The sequence below is a fragment of the Choloepus didactylus genome (assembly GCF_015220235.1).
Source record: "Choloepus didactylus isolate mChoDid1 chromosome 11 unlocalized genomic scaffold, mChoDid1.pri SUPER_11_unloc8, whole genome shotgun sequence".
NCBI lineage: Eukaryota > Metazoa > Chordata > Mammalia > Pilosa > Megalonychidae > Choloepus > Choloepus didactylus.
Genome location: NW_023637585.1, coordinates 75,034 through 97,919, shown reverse-complemented (window position 1 = coordinate 97,919; position 22,886 = coordinate 75,034). Strand labels below are relative to the sequence as shown.

The window sequence follows — 22,886 nt, the reverse complement described above, 5'->3', positions numbered from 1 at the left end:
AGACACTACACAAAAAGAAAATTATAGACTAATCACTTTAATGAATATAGATGCAGAATTCCTCAACAAAGTACTCACAAATTAAATCCAGCATCACATTAAAAGAAACCCCATGGTCAAGTGATATTTACTCCAGGTGTGCAAGGTGACTTGATCACAAGAAAATCAATTAATGTATTACACCACATCAGTAAATCAAAATGGAAAAAGTATATGATCATCTCAATTGATTTAGAAAAGGCACTTGACAAAATTCAACATCCTTTCTTGGTGAAAATACACTGATTTATAGGTTCAATGAAATACCAATTAAAATCCCAGTGACTTACTTTGCAGACATAGAAAAACCAATAATCAAATATATTTGGAAGTTCAGGGTACCCCAAACAACAAAATTACCTTGAGAAAGTGGAATGAAGTGGAGGTCTCACACAATCTGACTTTGAAGCATATTAAAAAGCTACAGTGTTCAAGAGCATGGTTCTGGCATAAAGCTAGATATACTAACCAATAGAATCAATCTATCATCTACTGTCAATTGATCTTTCATAAGGGGGTCAAGCCCACACAACTGAAAAAGAGTAGCTTCTTCAATAAATGGTGTTTGGAGAACTGGATATCCATGTCTAAAAGAATGAAAGAGGACTCCTATATCACACATTATACAAAAATTGACTAGAAATGGATCAAAGACCTACACATTAGAGATAAGAATATAAAAGTTTTAGATGAAAATGTAGAGAAATATCTTAAAGATCTTGTGACAGGAGGTAGTTTAATAAACCTTACATCCCAAGTGCAAGCAATGAAAGAAGAAACAGATAAAAGAGATCTCCTCAGAAGTAACAAATTTTGTACATCAAAGGACTTCATCAGAAAAATAAAAATACAGCCTCCACAATGAGAGACAATATTTGGAAACCACATATCAAATATGGATTTAAAAGCCAGAATATATAAAGAGACCCTACAACTCAACAAAAAAGATGACTCAATTAAAAACTTGACAAATACATAGATAATTTTCTGAAGAGGAGATACAAATGCCTCAAAAAAATATGAATAGATGCTCAACTGCACTATTAGGGAAATGCAAAACAATAACAAAATGAGAAATCATTTCACATCTACTAGGATGATCATTATCTTAAAAAAACAAACACAAAATTTCAAGTGCTTTAGAAGATTTGGAGAAAGAGTCACACTTATTCTTCCCTATTGGTGGGAATATAGAATGCTATAGGCACTCTGGAAGGAAGTATGGCATCATTTCCTCAGGAAGCCATATGATCCAGCAATTTCATTACTAGTTATATACTCAGAGGAACTGAAAGCTAAGACAGAAATGGACATTTATAAATTGATGTTTATAGTGGCATTATTCATGAATTCCTATAGATGAAAACAGCTCAAGTGTCCATCAACAGATGAGTGGATAAAGAAACTGTGGTATACATATTATGGAATATTACACAGCTGTAAGACAGCTATAATAAATAAATGTTAAATTAAACATTTAACAGCATGGATGAACCTTGAGAATATTATGCTCAATGAAATTATCCAGAAAAAAAGACAAATACTCTATGGTCTCATTAATTTGAACTAACCTTAATTAAGAAATTTTGAGAGTTAAAACTGAGAAGTCAGGTTATCAGGAGATGAAAAGATGGTAGATATTTGGCATTTGATGCTGTATGAGTAGAAAATATTCAACAGGATTGAATGTATAGATCCAGAAATGGATAGCACAAAACACTGTGGTGGTAGCACAATATTATACACACATTGAGAGAGGGGGTGGGCAAGATAGTGGAGTGGTGAACTGTAGGTTTTATTTATTCCTCCAGGGAAGTTGATGGAAAAACAGGAACTGCATGCACCAGACAAGGCAGAGCAATTTGACTTTGGGCATACTTCATACACCACTCATGAATAAGTGGAATAGCTGAGATCAGCAAAATCTGTAAGTTCTCACAACCAGGGGACACATGCCCCTCACTGCCAGGCACAGTGCTGTGGGAGGAGGGGCTGTCAGTGCTGGGAAACAGGAAGGAGAACTACAGTTGCAGCTCTGATTGAAAACTCAGACTGCTGATCAAAAACTCCAAACATAGGTAGACTGAGAGCAGACAGTAGAGAATTGGGGAGTAGTCAGCCTGGCAGAGAGGAAATATGGCTAGAAAAAACAGCAAGTAAACCAAAAATGAAAATAGACTTTTTGGAGTTCTCGTGAACATAATATGGAGAAGGGAGGGGCTCAAACAGAATCAGATGCATATGCAAATCCAGAGGGCAAAGACCCTTGTCTTAAGAGCCAGTTTCTCTGCTTTCTTGATTTTTCTTTAAAGGCCCTCAACTCCTTGTCTCTTAGCATTTCAGTAGCCCATTAGAACTGCAAGGAGGGCCCTTCTTTTTCTTTCTCTTTCTTTTTTTAATCTTTTTCTCTTTTTCTAAAACAATTACTTTAAGAAGCCCATTACAGAAAACCCCTAAAATAACTCTATCAAGTTAAGCAAATGCCAAGAGGCCAAAAACAACAGAAAATTTTAAAGCATATGTAAAAAACAGGTGATATAGATAATTCAAACACAAACATCCAAAGCAAAAGATCAGAGGAGACACAGTACGTGGAGCAATTAATCAAAGAACTAAAGAAAAACAATGAGAGCATGGCACAGGATATAAAGGACATGAAGAATACCCTAGAAGAACATAAAGAAGAAATTGCAAAAGCAAATAAAAAATAAATGATCTTATGGTAATAAAAGGAACTGTTGACCAAATTAAAAACATTCTGGATATTCATAGTACAAGACTAGAGTAAGCTGAACAGCTAATCAGTGATCTCGAGGATGACATAATGGAAAATGAAAGAACAAAAGAAAGACTGAGGAAAAATTGAAAAAATCAAAATGGACCTCAGGGGTATGATGCATTATATAAAACATCCAAATATAAGAATCACTGGTGTTCCAGAAGGGGAAGAGAAGGGTAAATGTCTAGGAAGAGTTTTCAAAGAAATTGTTGGGGAAAAATTCCCAAACTTTCTAGACAACACAAATACACAAATCATAAATGCCCAGTGAACTCCAAATAGACTAAATCCAAATACACCCACTCCAAGCCATATTCTGATCAGAATATCAAATACTGAAGAGAAGGAGCAAGTTCTGAAAGCAGCAAGAGAAAAGCAATTCACCACTTACAAAGGAAACAGAATAAGACTAAGTAGTGACTACTCAGCAGCCACCTTGGAGGTTAGAAGGCAGTGGCATGACATATTTAAAATTATGGGAGAGAAAAATTGCCAAGATTTCTTTACCTGGCAAAGCTCTCCTTCAAATTTGAAGGAGAGCTTAATTTTTCATAGACAAACAAATGCTGAGAGAATTTGCTAACAAGAGACTTGCCCTACTTGAGATACTAAAGGGATCCCTACCAACAGAGAAACAAAGAAATAAGAGAGAGAGAGAGAGGTGGAGAAAGGTTCAGTAGTAAACAGATTCAGTATGGGTACATTAAAGCACATTAAGAGAGAGAGGGAAAAATATATCTGACAAACATAAACCAAAGGATAAAACGGCTGATTCAAGAAATGTGTTCACAGTAATCACATTGAATGTAAATGGATTAAAGTCCCCAATTAAACGATATAGGCTGGAAGAATGGATAAAAAATATGAACCAACAATATGTTGCATAAGAAGGCTCATCTTAGACACAGGGACAGAAAGTAATTGAAAGTGAAAGGGTGGAAAATATATTTCATTCAAGCTACAGCCAAAATAAAGCAGGGGTAACAATATTAATCTCGGATAAAATAGACTTTAAATACAAAGATGTTTTGTAATTTTAGGTCATTGTAGATTTTATCATTTTACAGTTCTAAAATATTTGCTATCTCCTTATGAATAAAATTAATTCATTACATAAACTGAAGTGAGAATGATAGGAGGCAAAGAAATAATTTTTTGCAGGCACACTTTTTAATACATATTTAGATTTATTTTAGTGCATATAAATGAACAAAGTCTCCTAATAGAATTATGCATTGAAGGATTAGTACTCAACAAATCCCTATAGGGCCAATTATCATGCAATTAATAAGGCATGAGATATATTTGTTAAAACATAGAACAGAAATAAGCAATACCATATAATAGCAAAATATTTAAATCTTAAAATAAGAAGTTGGTATTTCTGAGCAAAATTTCTGTAACTATTTTATTGCATTTGTGAACCAGTTCTTTCCATCCAATTAGTTTTGAAACTTGAATTTAATAAGCAATAAATTGCCCTCATTTTCAGAAGATTAATTGGCTGGATAGAATGGGCTCACAAGTGTAGTAAAAATAATCATAGAAATACTGCTCAGCAATACAAACTTTTCCTTATTTTTAAGTTTTAAAAGTCATTATGAAAACAGTCCCAAAGAAGAACATTACAAGTTTTGTTCAATGGTACATAATTAAATAACTAAATATTTATTACACAATTTCAATGGCATGTAATTAAATAAGTAAATATTTATTACAATTCTATTGAGGTTTTTTCTTCACTTAAAAATTAATGTAAAAACTAGAAGTATAAAACTGTACCTTAAATTTTGTTGTGATCTGGGTTTGCACATGTAGTATACAGAGATGTAAATTCTTATGTGCATTAATCTCTTTGATATCTTAATTGTATATAACTCATAAAATTTAATTTGGAAACATATATCAAGACAAAATAATGATAATATTGGATCCATTATTTTCACTTTTGTATAGTTATCTGGAAAAATATTCAATAGAAAGTGGGAGTGATATTCATATATACATATACACATATATGCATATACATATACATACCTATTTGTATATACATGATTTCAAATCTACACATACACATCTTACTACATTTATATATATATACAAATGTTTGCATGCGTAATAATATATATAAATTGAAGAGGACTTGTACAATGAATGAGGTAGTATTTTAAGTAGATTACTATATTGAATTAGGACAATTTGCTGTAGGTTGTTTAGGTAAATACTATTAAATAACTGAAGAATATGTGCACTTTTAAGAATTAGTTAAAAAATATATCAGTTCCAAAATAATGAGATGAGAAAACAGAAAAAATGTGTTTGTGGGCCACACTAGAACAATGCATTCAGAATTAAATTTTCCCTTAGCAGCAAAACATGTGGCACAAGCAATTTATTACTAATGCTTATTTTTAAATGGTATTACAATGCTGTAATACTGCTATTTAGGGAGACAATGTATAATTCAGCATAGAGTCAATATTGCCCAGCTTGTGCGTTTTTCTTCTTGAATAATATCAATAGATATTTGTGCTCCCTCTTGCTTGCTAGCACTTGCAAATTTGGGGTGAATTGTGAATTAGAGCATGGTGCTTAATAATTCTGTGAAGCAAAAATGAGGGTCAGCTGGAAGAAGTGATCATTTAACATTATCATTTTACCAAGAGTATGTTGAAGGAATTTGTCCATGGATGCACATGTTGCACATTTTGCATCACACCAATGATAGCATACAATTAAATTTCTAAAATTTTATGATATGATTTGCCTTTCCTCCAGTGTCCAGTAACACATTCTCCATTTCTTTTGAAAGTCTCATCAGAAGCACAATAAAATCCATAACTCCTTCACAAGGCCATCTAGGATTAGTATGTCTTCCACCTCAAAATTCTTATAACCTGTAGCTATTACCAAATTCCAAAAACCACTTCCACATTTTTATTTATTTGTTACAGTGAAACCACTCTTCCTTGCATCAAAATCTGTATTAATTTCTTAGAACTGATATAAAAATTTCCTACACACTTGGTGTTTTAAAACAACAGAACTTTATTCTCATTTCCAGAGACTAGAAGTTTGAAATAAATTTGTGTGTAGGATCATGCTCCTTTCAACATCTCCAGAGTATCTTTTCTTGCCTTTCCCAGCTTCTGGTAGCCACAGTTGCTCCCTAGATTTTTTTTTTTTTTTTAAGGTAGAACCAAGTTTATTAATGACAGCCTTTATGACAACCACTCTCAAGTGTAAAAAATAAAGGGTGATTAAAATTTATAATTCACTTGGACTTGGTGTTTGGTCTTTCACTGGATGTGCCTAAGGGTGGGGATATCGTCTGATTCTGAATTAACTGGTCAAGTGGAGTTCACCGGAGAATGAGGTAATAAACAAAAAAAGACAAACGTGCCTATTGGAGAGCTCAAGTCTTCTCCATGATGGCATGAAATTACAAAACAACTGTGGTGTGGGAAGAGATGAAATGAGATAATCGTACAGCTGGAATATGGATTAAACATCTCTAACTATACAGACATACAAGCACACGTGCACAGTCAGACACACACCCAAACTGTGGAGACTAGATTTTAAAAGAATTGTTGTCCTGTATCTGAGCACAATGACACAGCCATCAGCTGCAGTGAGGCCACATGGGGCTGAAATGGGAAACCTTGCTAAATTTCCACCAAGCATGCTAGCTAGCTGCCCAGTTATGTGCTGTAAAATATGCCTGTGGTTTTCCCAGCATTCCACAGACTAGTATCTGCTCCCCAGGAGAGCAATATCTGGTGGACATATTCAGGGCATACCAGTTGGAGGAAAATCTGGGGGCAAATCTTGTCCCACTTAGTGGAGCAGGGGCAGGGGCAGCAGCACCAGTGCCAGGCAAGTGGTTTCCCACTTTGTGTCACAGACATTTGCCCCAGCTTAATGTACTCCCCTCCAAAGTGTTTGTGCTTTGTTAACTACTCTGATGGTTAGTCTACAATAAGAGAACAGAAGGAGCTGGGGTCATGCGTTCTTTTAATAGAGGCAAACTAAAACAGGAAAGGAAAAAAAAAAGGAAGCTTTTTGATTGTGTCAACACTGCTTTGGAATTGGGTTTAGTTCCATTCAAAGAGAAAGAGGGAGAGGGTGCAGGAGGCCACGAGGCTCAACCCTGTAACAAGTCTGTTGAGTCCATGGAAGCATTTGCGATGGCACAGCTGGTTTCTTCCTGCCACAACCGCATAAAGGCCATGAGCCCAGGAAATAAATGCTGACCAAAAACATTTTCAAATGTTCGTAGGAAGGATGGCAGGAAAGGGAGATGGTGGATTGATTCACAGGGCATGCAGGTAGGATTACACAAAAGAAAAACAGTCGAGCTGAGTACGAGAACATTTTAAAATATAAGAGAAACTGAATCATAGCTTTCACCTTTGGGAGACAAAACAAAACCTACAAGAAACAAAAACCCCAACACAGAGTATTCCAGAGTTTCCAAAGAATCCGACAACCAGTTGGGGGGGTAAGAAGGGGGTTGGCTAATACCTCATTTTTTTTCTCCTTGCATTTCATTGATAAAGCTCAGGTCTGCTTAGAAAAAGGTCTGTCCTGCTAAAATACAGCATCAGGAAGTGTTTCAACACCCTGGCTCAGTACACATGGAATACACAACGTCCCTTACAAGGAGACACTCCAGAGTAGACCAAGCGTGCCCTTTACAAGTTACTTGTTCAATGCGATTACCTCAAAATATGAACTCAAAGACAAGCTGGTTTCTTCTTGGGATGATAGTTGTAACAGTTGCTTGAATCACATTGTGGAGGGAGGTCCCCAAACATGCTCCCAGTTAAGAGAGAGTTTTAGAAAAGATGTACCTCCTCAGGCTGTGGCACAGAAGCCAGTCCCTTCAAGTTGTGACTTCTGTCAGCCCTCCAATTGCACAGGTAGAGAACATGGTATTTCCTACAAATCCAAGGGTATTCTGTTTCCATGTAAGCACATCAGCGTCCCCCACCCTTTTTTTTTGGGTAAGTGTCCAACGTCCCATAAATCCATGGCTACAGTAGATTCACGGTGCAATGACTTTCATAATGGTTATTTTTCTTTTTAAATTCATCAGTGAGCAGCAGCATTTCCCAGTTTTATCCCCCCTCCCCCCAAAAACAAAAAAACAAACAAACAAAAAAAACACAAGTTCTTTGCAGCTCAGCCAGGTGGGATGGCAGGATGCCTCTGTGACCAGGGTCCCTGCAGCTTGGATGTCAGCTCAGCATGCTGGAGGAGCAGGAAGGCAAGGGTCTGTCCAGTGTCTTGCAGCAGCTGTTGCAGGGGCTTTACCAGCTAGCCCTGACAGCTTCAATGTCACTAACCAAATTCTGGGCCAGGCATATCCCAAAAATCTGCAGCAAAGCAATGCCTATGAAAATAAACACGATAGTTAAATTGTCCTGCAGCCACTTCTCAAACTGGGGCACACAGCCTTTTGTGTAGATTACAATCTGCTGATCAACTTCTGGCTTTTGCCTGGCATCATAGCCACACTGAGTGTTGATTACATCTTCTGCAGGATCTTTAGTACAGCAGGAGAACGGCACGCCACATCGCTCTCGACCTGCGTTGGAATCTGTGCAATTGAAGTAAATATTTAGGTTCCAATCATCAGCTCCAAAAGCCCCACAGCACTGCCAATATTCCTGGGTGAAGTCTATGAGGTTTTGCAAGTCAATATCATCCCTGTACGCTCTGATGTTGTTGTTTATAAAGAAATACAGCTGGTCTTTGATCCAGTCTTTGAAAACAAATGCCAGGACCCCAGCAGTGAGCTCCAGGAAGAAAATAATTCCCAGGAACACAGAAAAATACTTGAGAAGGAAAGTGTTTTCCCGTAGAGCTCCAATGCACCCTGCGAATCCCAAAATGAACATCACTCCTCCCACCACAAGGAAGAGCCAAACTGGGTCAAAGCCGCCGAGGTCGGTGATGGAAGAGATGTTGGACAGAACGCCTTTTTCATTCCATGCCCACAGTCCAATTCCAAGAAATGCTATTCCCAAAAACCAAAATATGACATTGAAGCCAAATATGAAATATTTGATGCAACAACTGACTTCAGGACCCTTGTAGTGCTTCCCGGACATCCTCTGGGTTCATGAAGACACTTGCCCCGGCAGCCCGACTTTGGAGCCCAGGAGCACCGTTGCTCGGAGCGGCCCGGCGGGGAGCGGGGGCTCGCAGAGCCCTCGGGGCCGCAGCGCCGGCGGCCCGGGTTCAGCGGTGCGGGGGACCCACCGGCAGAGAGCGGCTCCCGCACCTCTAGCCCCACGCGTGCCGAGGCCGCCGGAGCCGGGTGGCCGCAGGCGGGCAGGGTAGCCGCGCGCTGCAAGCCCGGAGCCTCGCTGAAGCTGGACCTGAGCACAAAGCGAGTGCCCTCGTCCGTCTGCCAGGCGGTCCGTGGGTCCGTCCCTAGGCTTCGCAAAAACTGCTCCCTAGATTTTGATAGCAGAACTCCAATCTGTGGCTCCGTCTTCACATCCTGTATCCCCTCTGTCTGTATGTCTATGTCCAAATTTCCCTCTTCTTATAAAGGCTCCAGTCATAATGGATTTAAGACTTCCTTTTCAGTATGATTTCATTTTAACTAAATTAACAGCACCTGCAAAGACCTTACTTCCAAATAATATCATATCAAGAAGTACCAGGAGTTAGGATTCAATGTATGATTTTTCGGGACACATTACAACTCACGACACCTATTACCTGATGCAAGCTGTAAATAATTCAATGTAACATAGAAAATGTATTGGGGTTTGTGACTAGGCTAGAAAAGTGATGATATTATCTAGAGATTATGTATGATACAATGTCACTCTCATGTTAGGGACAAAATGGCCTTATATTTTGTTGGATGAGAGATCTTTTATCATGTGAAATGGAAACATGGCATCATTTTAATCTTTGTTACAAATTTTACAAGTTGTGTCTGTGGATGTTGAACTGAGGCTGGGCTGTGCTAGATCATCTGTGATCAATTTGCATCAACATTATGTTATACTAAGACTCAGGGACAGAAATTCCCACATGGCCATTTTCTGTCAAATTTTGGTTTCTTGTCTACTAATGAGAGATGTTCCTGTAAGAATTTTGTGTCAGAGACAAAGATACACCATTTTTTATTAGCTCAGTTGAAGATTACTGAAATTTGAGCAAAATGAACTGTTTGTCCGTGGTCATAATCACATGGACCAGTATTTCCATCAAATCTTCAATCCACTTTTTATATGTTTTCCAACTTCTGTTCTTAGGTCATGGCTCATGAATCACTTTTTCTTTGACATCCCATCAATAATAGCAATAATGTTTCAGGGAAGTTCCCAGTATAAGTATAACATCATGAGCATCCTTTTATTCTGCTATCACCTTTTATGGCCTCTCTAGCTGCTTAAAACTATGTGCTCACTGTGGTGTTCCAGATGAGCTCCAGTGAAGGACAGACAAAAGCTGTATCCACTTTCTCCTTCCATTTGGGGTAACAAGTCTATTCTAAGGGACTACTCTCTCCTCCTGTATGAAGCCACTGTCCTTGTAGCACCCTGCACAGGAAATTTGATATTGTATTTTGCACCATTATCAAACCTCTTAATCCATTTGTCTACAGCTTGAAGAATAATTAGGTTATGGGGGCCATAAGGAGATTGGATAATGGATATTTGGGCAGAAAATATTTCTTTAGCTTCTTGCATTGATTTAGGGGATTTTATCTAATATCTCTTATTAGTTGTTCCAATATCTTTCTTTTCTCTGAAGTTTTAATTTTTCACCTTGAATGAGCCATCTCTTCCTATTTCTTTGTATGACTCTGATGGCTGATGTCTGGACATTTGATTATTTTGAAGCATTAAATCTGGAAGTGTTTCTCCCTCTTGTCTATGTTTTTGCTGCACTTTGACTTTGTGTTAAGTTTCTCCTTAATTCTTGGTCCAGCATATACTGGTCATTTTTTCAGACACCCATGTGCAACAATTCAGATTTTCTCCGGACTTTCTGGACATATCCCTTGACCTGGGCATGCACAGAAACATATAAGATTATATCCTATTATCCTATTATGTGTAATTGTTTCCCCACCAGGAGAGGATTTTCTTTTCTCTCTTCCCCTCCAAGAGTCCTGGCCTGTTGTCTTTGATTTTAGGGAAATTTTCCTCACCAGTTGCTATGCTTTGTTCAACAGCTTTCCTTTGATCAGGGCTTACTATTTGCTATAGCTTTCAGTCTTGGGTACATGCTGCTTTAAAATTTTCTCCTTTTATGTTTGGCTTCTTTGCTTCTAACTTCCACATCAGGGTAATACACGCCATGGAGCCAGATGGCATCAGTGTTAAAAAAGCAGCCAAATTTTTGCTTAGGTGCTGCAGGAATTAAGGAGTAGAATAGGAGGGTGCACAACTTGTGAACACTTCCCTTGCTGGTCACTCTTATTTCTTGGTGACTGTTAGGGCACCATGTTGGTTACATTTGGTCTTGGGTCTCATGCCTATATGTGTATTGGACCAAAGATCACCACATTGTGTGGCATTGTGGACAGTGACTCTGGTTGGAAGTGCCTGGCAGAATGCTGCCACTGTGTGACTCTTAAGCTATGAGCACCAAGCATTGGGGAGGGTCCTGGACTGGCTTGTCTTAGACCTCCTACATCTTTTAGCAAGGAGGTGCTCTTTATTTCTTTAATTCAGTGTTATTAGTCTTTCTCCAGGCTTTATTGGACTCCAGAGTCTCAAGCAACTGGGATCTGCTCTAAGGGAAACCTTCTCAGGCATAAAATGCCACCATCTTGATGACCACCATTATTTCTTGAGACTGACAAAAACATAGGTATGTGATGTAGGGTTCCTCTTCCTTTCATTTGCAAATAGGGATCCAGTTTTCTTAACACCATTTTTGAAGAGACTATTTTTTTCCCCAGCTGAGGGATCCTTGTCTGCATGCCAAAAATCAATTAACCATAAATGTGTGGATTGATTTCTGAGCTCTAAATTCAATTCCATTGGTCTCTATGACTGTTCTTGTGCTAGTACCATGCTGTTTAAATTACTGTGACTTTGTAATAAGCCTTAAGATCAGAAAGTGTGAGAACTCCAACTTCATTATTCTTATCCAAGATGGTTTTGGCTCTTTAGGAACCCTTATATGTCCATATGACTCTTTCATGACTTAAAAGGTTTCTGGAATTTGATGTGGGATTGCATTGAATTTATAGATTGCTTTGGATAGGATTGGCATGATCCCAGAATTCCCTTCCATTTATTTAAGTCTTCTTTGATTTCTTTTAGCAATGTTTTGTAATTTTCTTTGTACATGCAGTTTACATCTTTGTTTAGATTAATTTCTAGACAGATGTTAATTTTAGTTCCTTTTAACAATATAAGTTTTTTCTTGGTTTCTTTGTCTTGTTCCTTGCTTGGGTAGAGAAACACTTATTCCTGGGTATTGATGTTCTACTCCATCACTTTGCTGAATTAATTTATTAGTTCCAGGAGCATTGTTGTGGATTTTTCAGGATTTTCTATGTACAGGACATGACATTTGTGACAGAAAAATTTTACTCCTTCCTTTCCAACTTAGATGTGTTTTATGTCATTTCCTTGCCTAATTGCTCTGGCAAGAATTTGCAGTATAATGTTGAATAACAGTGGTGACAGTAGATATCCTTGTCTTCTTACTGATCTTAGAAGGAATGATTTCAGTTTTTCATCAATTATTAAGATGTTATCTATGGGCTTTTCATACATGCCTTTTTTTTTTTTAATTTAACTTTTTTTATTTTGGAGGTATATTTTTTTCCAGGTCTCACACAATTTTTTTTAATATCTTCATTTTATTGAGATATATTCACATACCACGCAGTCATACAAAACAAATCGTACATTCGATTGTTCACAGTACCATTACATAGTTGTACATTCATCACCTAAATCAATCCCTGACACCTTCATTAGCACACACACAAAAATAACAAGAATAATAATTAAAGTGAAAAAGAGCAATTGAAGTAAAAAAGAACACTGAGTACCTTTGTCTGCTTGTTTGTTTCCTTCCCCTATTCTTCTACTCATCCATCCATAAACTAGACAAAGTGGAGTGTGGTCCTTATGGTTTTCCCAATCCCATTGTCACCCCTCATAAGCTACAATTTTATACAATTGTCTTCAAGATTAATGGCTTCTGGATTCTAGTTTGATAGTTTCAGGTATCCACCACCAGCTACCCCAATTCTTTAGAACCTAAAAAGGGTTGTCTAAATTGTGCGTAAGAGTGCCCACCAGAGTGACCTCTTGGCTCTTTTCGGAATCTCTCTGCCACTGAAGCTTATTTCATTTCCTTTCACATCCCCCTTTTGGTCAAGAAGATGCTCTCCGTCCCATGATGCCAGGTCTACATTCCTCCCTGGGAGTCATATTCCATGTTGCCAGGGAGATTCACTCCCCTGGGTGTCTGATCCCACGTAGGGGGGAGGGTAGTGATTTCATCCTTCAAGTTGGCTTAGCTAGAGAGAGAGGGCCACATCTGAGCAACAAAGAGGCATTCAGGAGGAGGCTCTTAAGCACAATTACAGGGAGGCCTAGCCTCTCCTTTGCAGCAACCGTCTCCCCAAGGGCAAAACCTATGGTAGAGGGCTCAACCCATCAAACCACCAGTCCCCTATGTCTGTGGTCATGTTAGCAACCATCAAGGTGGGGTAGGCCAATACCCCTGCATTCTCCACAGGCTCCTCAAGGGGGTACTACATATTTTTTCCTTGTTTTTTCTTTTTTTAACTTTTTTTCTTTTTTAAATCAACTGTATGAAAAAAAATTAAAAAAAAAAACAAAAAAAAAAAACCCCACATACAATAAAAGAACATTTCAAAGAGACCATAACAAGGGAGTAAGAAAAAGACAACTAACCTAAGATAACTGCTTTACTTCCAAACTGTTCCTACTTTACCCCAAGGAAGTTACCTAATATAGCAACATATCTGTGAACTTGTTCCTACTATATTCATCAAAATTAACAGACCATAGTCATTCCTGGGCATCCCCAGAAAGTTAAATAGCTTATCTGTTCTTCTTGGATTATTGTTCCGCCTTCCTTAATGGCTCTCTATTCCTAGTTCCCCTACATTCTACTTTATAAACCATTTGTTTTACATTTTTCAAAGTTCACATTAGTGGTAGCATATAATATTTCTCTTTTTGTGCCTGGCTTATTTCCCTCAGCATTATGTCTTCAAGGTTCATCCATGTTGTCATATGTTTCATGAGGTCGTTCCTTCTAACTGCCGCATAGTATTCCATCGTGTGTATATACCACATTTTATTTATCCACTCATCTGTTGAAGGACATTTGGGTTGTTTCCATCTCTTGGCAATTGTGAATAATGCTGCTATGAACATTGGCGTGCAGATATCTGTTTGTGTCACTGCTTTCCGACCTTCCGGGTATATACCGAGAAGTGCAATCGCTGGATCGAATGGTAACTCTATATCTAGTTTTCTAAGGAACTGCCAGACTGACTTCCAGAGTGGCTGAACCATTATACAGTCCCACCAACAATGAATAAGAGTTCCAATTTCTCCACATCCCCTCCAGCATTTGTAGTTTCCTGTTTGTTTAATGGCAACCACTCTAATCAGTGTTAGATGGTATCTCATTGTGGTCTTAATTTGCATCTCTCTAATAGCTAGTGAAGCTGAACATTTTTTCATGTGTTTCTTGGCCATTTGTATTTCCTCTTCACAAAACTGTCTTTTCATATCTTTTGCCCATTTTATAATTGGGCTGTCTGTACTATTGTCATTGAGTTGTAGGATTTCTTTATATATGCAAGATATCAGTCTTTGTCAGATACATGATTTCCCAAAATTTTTTCCCATTGAGTTGGCTGCCTCTTTACCTTTTTGAGAAATTCCTTTGAGGTGCAGAAACTTCTAAGCTTGAGGAGTTCCCATTTATCTATTTTTTCTTTTGTTGCTTGTGCTTTGGGTGTAAAGTCTAGGAAGTGGCCGCTTAATACAAGGTCTTGAAGATGTTTTCCTACATTATCTTCTAGGAGTTTTATGGTACTTTCTTTTATATTGAGATCTTTGGTCCATTTTGGGTTAATTTTTGTGTAGGGGCTGAGGTAGGGGTCCTCTTTCATTCTTTTGGATATGGATATCCAACTCTCCCAGCCCCATTTGTTGAAAAGACCATTATGACTCAGTTCAGTGACTTTGGGGGCCTTATCGAAGATCAGTCAGCCATAGATCTGAGGGACTAACTCTGAATTCTCAATTCGATTCCATTGATCTATATGCCTATCTTTGTGCCAGTATCATGCTGTTTTGGCTACTGTGGCTGTATAATAAGCTTCAAAGTCAGGGAGTGTAAGTCCTCCCACTTCGTTTTTCTTTTTTAGAGTGTCTTTAGCAATTTGAGACATCTTCCCTTTCCAAATACATTTTATAACTAGCTTTTCCAAGTCTGCAAAGTAGGTTGTTGGAATTTTGATTGGGATTGCATTGAATTTGTAGATGACTTTGGGTAGAATTGACATCTTAATGACATTTAGCCTTCCTATCCATTAACATGGAATATTTTTCCATCTTTTAAGGTCCCCTTCTATTTCTTTTAGTAGAGTTATGTATTCTTTGTATAGGTCTTTTACATATTTGGTTAAGTTTATTCCTAGGTACTTGATTTCTTTAGTTGCTATTGAAAATGGTATCTTTTTCTTGAGTGTCTCTTCAGTATGTTCATTTCTAGCATATAGAAACATTACTGACTTATGTGCATTAATCTTGTATCCTGCTACTTTGCTAAATTTGTTTATTAGCTCTAGTAGCTGTATCATTGATTTCTCAGTGTTTTCCAGATATAAGATCATATCTTCTGCAAACAATGACAGTTTTACTTCTTCTTTTCCAATTTGGATGCCTTTTATTTCTTTGTCTTGCTGGATTGCCCTGGCTAGCACTTCCAGCACAATGTTGAATAACAGTGGTGACAGCGGGCATCCTTGTCTTGTTCCTGATCTTAGAGGGAAGGCTTTCAGTCTCTCACCATTGAGTACTATGCTGGCTGTGGGTTTTTCTTATATGCTCTTTATCATATTGAGGAAGTTTCCTTCAATTCCTACCTTTTGAAGTGTTTTTATCAAAAAGGGATGTTGGATTTTGTCAAATGCTTTTTCAGCATCTATTGAGATGATCATTTGATTTTTCCCTTTCGAATTTTTAATGTGTTGTAATACATTGATTGATTTTCTTATGTTGAACCATCCTTGCATGCCTGGAATGAACCCCATTTGGTCATGGTGTATGATTTTTTTAATGCATCTTTGGATTCAATTTGCAAGTATTTTGTTGAGAATTTCTGCATCTATATTCATTAGGGAGATTGGCCGGTAGTTTTCCTTTTTTGTAGCATCTTTGCCTGGTTTTGGTATTAGATTGATGTTAGCTTCATAAAATGGGTTAGGTAGTGTTCCATTTCTTCAGTGTTTTGAAGAGTTTGAGTAAGATTGGTGCCAGTTCTTTCTGGAAAGTTTTGTAGAATTCCCCTGTGAAGCCATCTGGCCCTGGGCATTTATTTGTGGGAAGATTTTTGATGACTGATTGGATCTCTTTGCTTGTGATGGGTTGATTGAGGTCTTCTATTTCTTCTCTGGTCAGTCTAGGTTGTTCATATGTTTCCAGAAAATTGTCCATTTCCTCTACATTATCCAGTTTGTTGCCATACAGTTGTTTATAGTATCCTCTTATAATTTTTTTAATTTCTTCAGGATCTGCAGTTATGTCACCTTTTTCATTCATTATTTTGTTTATATGGGTCTTCTCTCTTTTTTATTTTGTCAGTCTAGCTAGATGCTTGTCAATCTTGTTGAACTTCTCAAAGAACAAACTTTTGGTGATATTTATCCTCTCTATTGTTTTTTTTTTTCTCTATGTCATTTATTTCTGCTTTTACCCTTGTTATTTCTTTTCTTCTACTTGGTTTAGGATTGGTTTGCTGTTCATTTTCTAGCTTCTTCAGTTGATCCATTAGTTCTTTGATTTTGGCTCTTTCTTCCTTTTTAATATATGCGTTTAGTGCTATAAATTTCCCCCTCAGCATTGCTTTTGCTGCATCCCATAGGTTTTGATATGTTGTGTTCTCATTTTCATTCATCTCTATATATTTAGCAATTTCTCTTGCTATTTCTTCTTTAACCCACTGATTGTTTAGGAGTGTGTTGTTTAACCTCCAGGTATTTGTGAATTTTCTAAGTCTCTGATAGTTATTGACTTCTAATTGTATTCCATTGTGGTCAGAGAATGTGCTTTGAATAATTTCAATCTTTTTAAATTTATTGAGGCTTGTTTTATGTCCCAGCATATGATCTATTCTGGAGAAAGTTCCGTGAGCACTAGAAAAGTATGTGTATCCTGGTGATTTGGGATGTAATGTCCTGTATAAGTCTGTTAAATCTAATTCATTTATCATATTGTTTAGGTTTTCAATTTCCTTATTGGTCTTCTGTCTGGTTGATCTATCTATAGGAGAGAGTGATGTGTTGAAGTCTCCCACAATTATTGTGGAAACATCAATTGCTTCCTTTAGCTTTGCCAGTGTTTGTCTCATGTATTTTGTGGCACCTTGATTGGGTGCATAGACATTTATGATTGTTATTTCTTCTTGTTGAATTGCCCCTTTTATTATTATGTAGTGGCCTTCTTTGTCTCTCAAAACATCCCTGCATTTAAAGTCTATTTTATCTGAGATTAATATTGCTACACCTGCTTTCTTTTGGCTGTAGCTTGCATGAAATATTTTTTTTCCATCCTTTCACTTTCAATTTCTTTGTGTCCCTGTGTCTAAGTTGAGTCTCTTGTATGCAACATATTGATGGTTCATTTTTTTTTGATCCATTCTGCAAATCTATATCTTTTAATTGGGGAGTTTAATCCATTTACATTTAATGTTATAACCGTGAAGGCATTTCTTGAATCAGCCATCTTATCCTTTGGTTTATGTTTGTCATATATATATTTTCCCCTCTGTCTATTAATATCCTTTATTGTACCCGTACCGAATCTCTTTAGTACTCAACCTTTCTCCAAGTCTCTCTGTCCTTTCTTTGTTTCTCTGTCTGTAGGGCTCTCTTGAGTATCTCCAGTAGGGCAGGTCTCTTGTTAGCAAATTCTCTCAGCATTTGTTTGTGTGTGAAAAATTTAAGCTCTCCCACAAATTTGAAGGGGAGCTTTGCTGGATAAAGTATTCTTGGTTGGAAATTTTTCTCACTCAGAATTTTAAATATATCATGCCACTGCCTTCTCGCCTCCATGGTGGCTGCTGAGTAGTCATTACTTAGTCTTATGCTGTTTCCTTTGTATGTGGTGAATTGCTTTTCTCTTGCTGCTTTCAGAACTTGCTCCTTCTGTTCCGTGTTTGACAGTGTGATCAGAATATGTCTCGGAGTGGGTTTATTTGGATTTATTCTATTTGGAGTTTGCTGAGCATTTATGATTTGTGTATTTATGTTGTTTAGAAGATTTAGGAAGTTTTCCCCAACAATTTCTTTGAATACTCTTCCTAGACCTTTACCCTTTTCTTCCCCTTCTGGAACACCAATGAGTCTTATATTCGGACATTTTATATTATCTATCGCAGCCCTGAGGTCCGTTTCGATTTTTCAATTTTTTGCCCCATTCTTTCTTTTGTGCTTTCATTTTCCATTCTGTCATCTTCCATGTCACTGATTCATTGTTCACCTTCCTCTTGTCTTGTACTATGAGTGTCCAGAATCTTTTTAATTTGGTCAACATTTCTTTTAATTTCCAGAAGATCATCTATTTTTTTATTTAGTCTTGCAATGTCTTCTTTATGCTCTTCTAGGGTCTTCTTGATATCCTTTGTCTCCCGTACTATGGTCTCATTGTTCATCTTTAGTTCTTTGAGTAGCTGCTCTAGGTGCTGTGTCTCTTCTGATCTTTTGATTTGGGTGCTTGGGCTTGGGTTATCCATATCATCTGGTTTTTTCATATGCTTTATAATTTTCTGTTGTTTTTGGCCTCTTCGCATTTGCTGAACTTGATAGGGTTCTTTTAGGATTTGTAGACCAATTGAAGTCCTTATCTCTAATTTATCAGATCTACAGCTTAATGGAGTACACTTTCTCTAACTAGCCAGCAGGTGGCGTCCACAAGCCACCTGTTCTCCACAAGCCAGTTCTACCCTGCTTTGCCTTTGTGGTGAGTGGGGGAGTGAGTCTTGTGGGGTTCGATTGGTGTACCAAGCTTGCGTGTGTAGTTGGTGTTGCCCACCCTGTATATGGGGCGTGTTTATGGGTGGTCAGGGAGGGGGCTTGGCTCTAACAATCAAATCTCCCTGGTGATCCTGGAGTTTTAAAGCTGCTGCAATAGTCTAATCCTTCAGTTCAGTCCTGCCACAGTTTGTCTCTGCCACTGACCCACAAGTCCTTGCTATTGGTGTATGGCTCCTGAGACTTGCGAGTGGGTCCCTCTTCTAGGCCATGCACACCCTGGTCCTCTGTTGAGGGATGACTGTGCTGTGCCACAGGTGAGTGCCATCCCCCCAGGGCAGTTCTGGGCTGCTGGGCTGTGTAGGGAGGCTCCCAGTCTGCTCAAATGATGGCTGAATGGGGCTTTGTTAATTCACACTGCTCCAGCTTCCCAACTCTGGGACAATCAGCTGAGTTTGCAGGGGAAGGCTAATGTCCATGCCCAGTTTTGTGGTGTGTGCGTGTTATTTGAAGCACTTCCGTCACACTGGGTTGTCTGGGGCAGCTCTGGGCTATGGGGCTGGTGATGGGCAGGAGTGTTTCCTGTCCACCAGGATGATGGCTGTGAGCAGAAACCCCCCTTTTCTTGGGAAGTTGTGGTGTTTAGTGAATTTTCTCAGCCACTGGATTATTGCCTTTTGTCTCAGAGTTCTCTTAGTTCTGCTCTTGTCTTGACCTGCCCAAACTGCAAGTCTTTGAAGCTTTCTGTATTGGGCTTCTTAGAGTAATTATTTTAGAAAAAGAAAAAAAGATTAAAAAAAAAAAAAAGGCCCTCCTCACAGATCTAATGGGTTATTGAAATGCTAAGAGGCAAAGAAATTAGGGCCATTAAGGAAAGGTCCACAGGGCAGAGAGATCAGCTTTACTTCGGGATTTGCATATGCGCCTCAGGGCCTGAGCTCTGCCCTTCCCCTTTCTATGTTCACCAGAACTCCAAAAATCCTCCGCTTTTATTTTGGAGTTTTTCATGCTGTTTTTTTCTATGCCTGTCTCCTCTCTGCTGGGCTGGCTGCTCTCAGATTTGCTGATGTCTGGTCTCAGTCTATCTACGGTTGGAGTTTGGATCAGTAGAATGAGTTTCCGATAAGAGCTGCCACTGCAGTTCTCTCTTCTCCTTCCCAGAGCTGACGGCCCCTCCTCCCATGGGACTGAGCCTGGCAGGGAGGTGTGCGGGTCCCCTGGCCACAAAAACTTACAGATTTCGCTGATCTCAGCAGTTCCACATTTTCATGAGTGTTGTATGAAGTATGCCCAAAGTCAGATTGCTCTGTGGTGTCCAGTCCACGCAGTTCCTGGCTTTCTACCTACTTTCCTGGAGGAGTAACTAAAACATACTGCTCACCAGTCCGCCATCTTGCCCTCCCTCCAGTCACAAAGTTTTAATATTTTACTAGTCATTTGATTATTCATAATATAAATATCTCCTTGTATAGTTCATTAATCTTTTATTGTTTATCCCTGGGTGAGAGCTAGCTCAAATTTGAAGGATAATTTGTCCAAATAACATCTTGATCTTTTCTTCTTCAACTGAGGCTGATTTTTCCCTCATGAGTTTCTTAAAATGTAGTGTTCTATGCAGTGCTTTTTTCTATATAAATCTTCAGTTCCTCCATTTATAGAATGGTTTGAATTGGTCCTGTTGATACCTTTAATTACTTTAGCTTCTTCTTACTTTTGATCATGATTATTTAATAAACATATTAACTGTATGCTATTCATACATTTTTTTTGTTTTTGCTGATGTATAGGATATATTACTACATGAAAAAGAGACGTGCACGGCAGTGTGTAAAATATATGTGTAGACACGTATTTGCTGGGATGTGCATGAAATAACTCCTGGAAAGAGACACAGGAAGCTGATAACCTTGGCTGCCTCTGGGAAGGGGAATGGGTGATTAGGCAACAGGGGTGACAGGAGACATTAGCTTGTACACCCCTGCATTCCTTGTGAATATGGGACCAAATTAATGTACCACCTTGTTCAAGCAACAGTGTGAGCACAATAACTGGCATCTGGTCCTGGGCTATAAGGAGGGGTGGGGACTGCAGTGAACTGGAGATCAATGTCCTCTTTAAAGAGGCAATAGTTTGGTTCTAACCAATAGCTGTAGAACAGGGACAGACAGGCCTGTGTTACCAGATCCTCTGATTTTTTCCAAGAGGCACTAGCAATCCTGATTTTTATGCCCATCTTCCTGTTTTTAAATCTTTCCAAGTACTTCACTTCTGTTTTTTAACCCTGTGGTGTTGCACCTTAGGTGGTCAAGGGGGATGGACCCTTGGGGGTCCCCAAGTCCAGCTCCTTAACTCAACATATTGAAGACGGGAGGCCGGGAGAGGGGAAGGGCATGCCCGTGCTGACACAGCGGCCCAGGCCCCGAGCTGGGACAAGGCTCTTTTTGTTTCCATGGATCTTACCTTCTGCTAACACGGGCAAGTGGTGGTGAACGAGACAGATGCAGCAGGTGGGGGGCTGCGAGGTGAGGCTAGGGTGGATGGAGGTGCCGCAGGCCGTTAGGGAACGACTTGTGCAGCTCCACGCTCTTGCTGGGGCAGGCCAGGTGTTGGCCCGGTGAGTTCTGGGTCCCCTGGAAACAGGCCAGCATGGCTGAGCCGGGGGCCCGCGGCGGGGGACGTGCTCTGCGGCGGGGTCCCGGATTCCCCAGGCCGTCGAAGTGCAACCAGGCCTCAGCGGGGGCGATGCTCCGCTCGGTGGGTGGCAGCCATGCATGGGCGTCAGAGGCCTCCTGAGGAAGCTCCCCTTGGGAGCCGATGCGTCTCTCCGGGCGGGAAGCGGCGTTATCGGAGAGGACAATCTGGGCGCCGGCCCGTGCCGTGGGAAGTCAGGGGTTCTCTCTGCTCAGCGGGGGTTGCGCCCGCCTGGCACCGGGGCCGCGCGGCCGCTCAGGCAGCACATCTGCGCAGGGACCTGTACTCGCCGCGTCCGGCGGGCGGCGCTGCGCCTCCCTCCGGTTCCCTGTTCATGGCTGCAGCTCTGTAGGCGCCGCTATCCCGGGCGCCCTCTCCGCCCGCGCCGCGAGCCCAGCGGCCGCGGCCCCTCTCGCCGGCCCCAGCTGCAGCCTGTCTTTGTTGCTGCCTCTCGCTCGCCCGCGGCTTGAAGTCCCGGGTTCGCCGGGGGAAGGGGGATCGTCTCCTCCGTGGGATGTAGGTGCCTGCAGGGACCCCGGCTCTTTGCCGGGGATGCACCGGCCTCCGCAGGTTGCAAAGATTGGCGGCGAAAACGCACCGAATCTTCCTCCTCCTCCTCCTGCTCGGAGCCCCGGGTGTTGGGGGAGGGGAAGCTGGCAAACGGCGGCAGCGGGCGACGAAGGCTCCCACGCAGCCCTGGGGTCTTCGACGCCAAGAAATAACAGGTCCGAGTAGCGCAAGGCGGTCTCGTGGGCGGCCCGGGGGACTGTGTACCCGGCGTGCGAGCTCGCCAGCTGCAGCAGGGGAGGCGCGCGCCGGGCTCTCAGGCTCCCATAGCCCTGGGAGGCGCGCGGGAGCTCCCGGGGCCTCAGTCTCTCGCCGTCTGGCACGCTGCGAAGCTTCACCTCGCCTTGGCTCAGGCCCGGGCGCCGCGCGGTGCGCCCCGCAGGCGAGGAGCCCCGCTCTCAGCGTTTTCTGGACGGCTCGACAGTCCTGCCAGCTGCTGGGCTCCCGCCCGACTCTACATACAAATTTTTTGACACTAAAAATTGTACCACTTCTGAAGCTGCGGTTATCCAATAGATTCCTTCAGTGGCCTACCTGGTTATTTCTTCTACCCTCTTCCAATTTTTGCCG

General features: G+C 40.2%; 1 protein-coding gene across 1 annotated transcript; it reads right to left on the bottom strand.

Moving 5' to 3' along the window:
- Positions 1–8,058: 8,058 nt before the first annotated feature.
- Positions 8,059–9,224, bottom strand: LOC119524757 (tetraspanin-5-like). Its single transcript, XM_037823419.1, has one exon. It carries the CDS (start codon positions 8,935–8,937, stop codon positions 8,134–8,136), a length of 804 nt encoding a protein of 267 aa, XP_037679347.1. The 5' UTR covers positions 8,938–9,224; the 3' UTR covers positions 8,059–8,133.
- Positions 9,225–22,886: the final 13,662 nt, after the last annotated feature.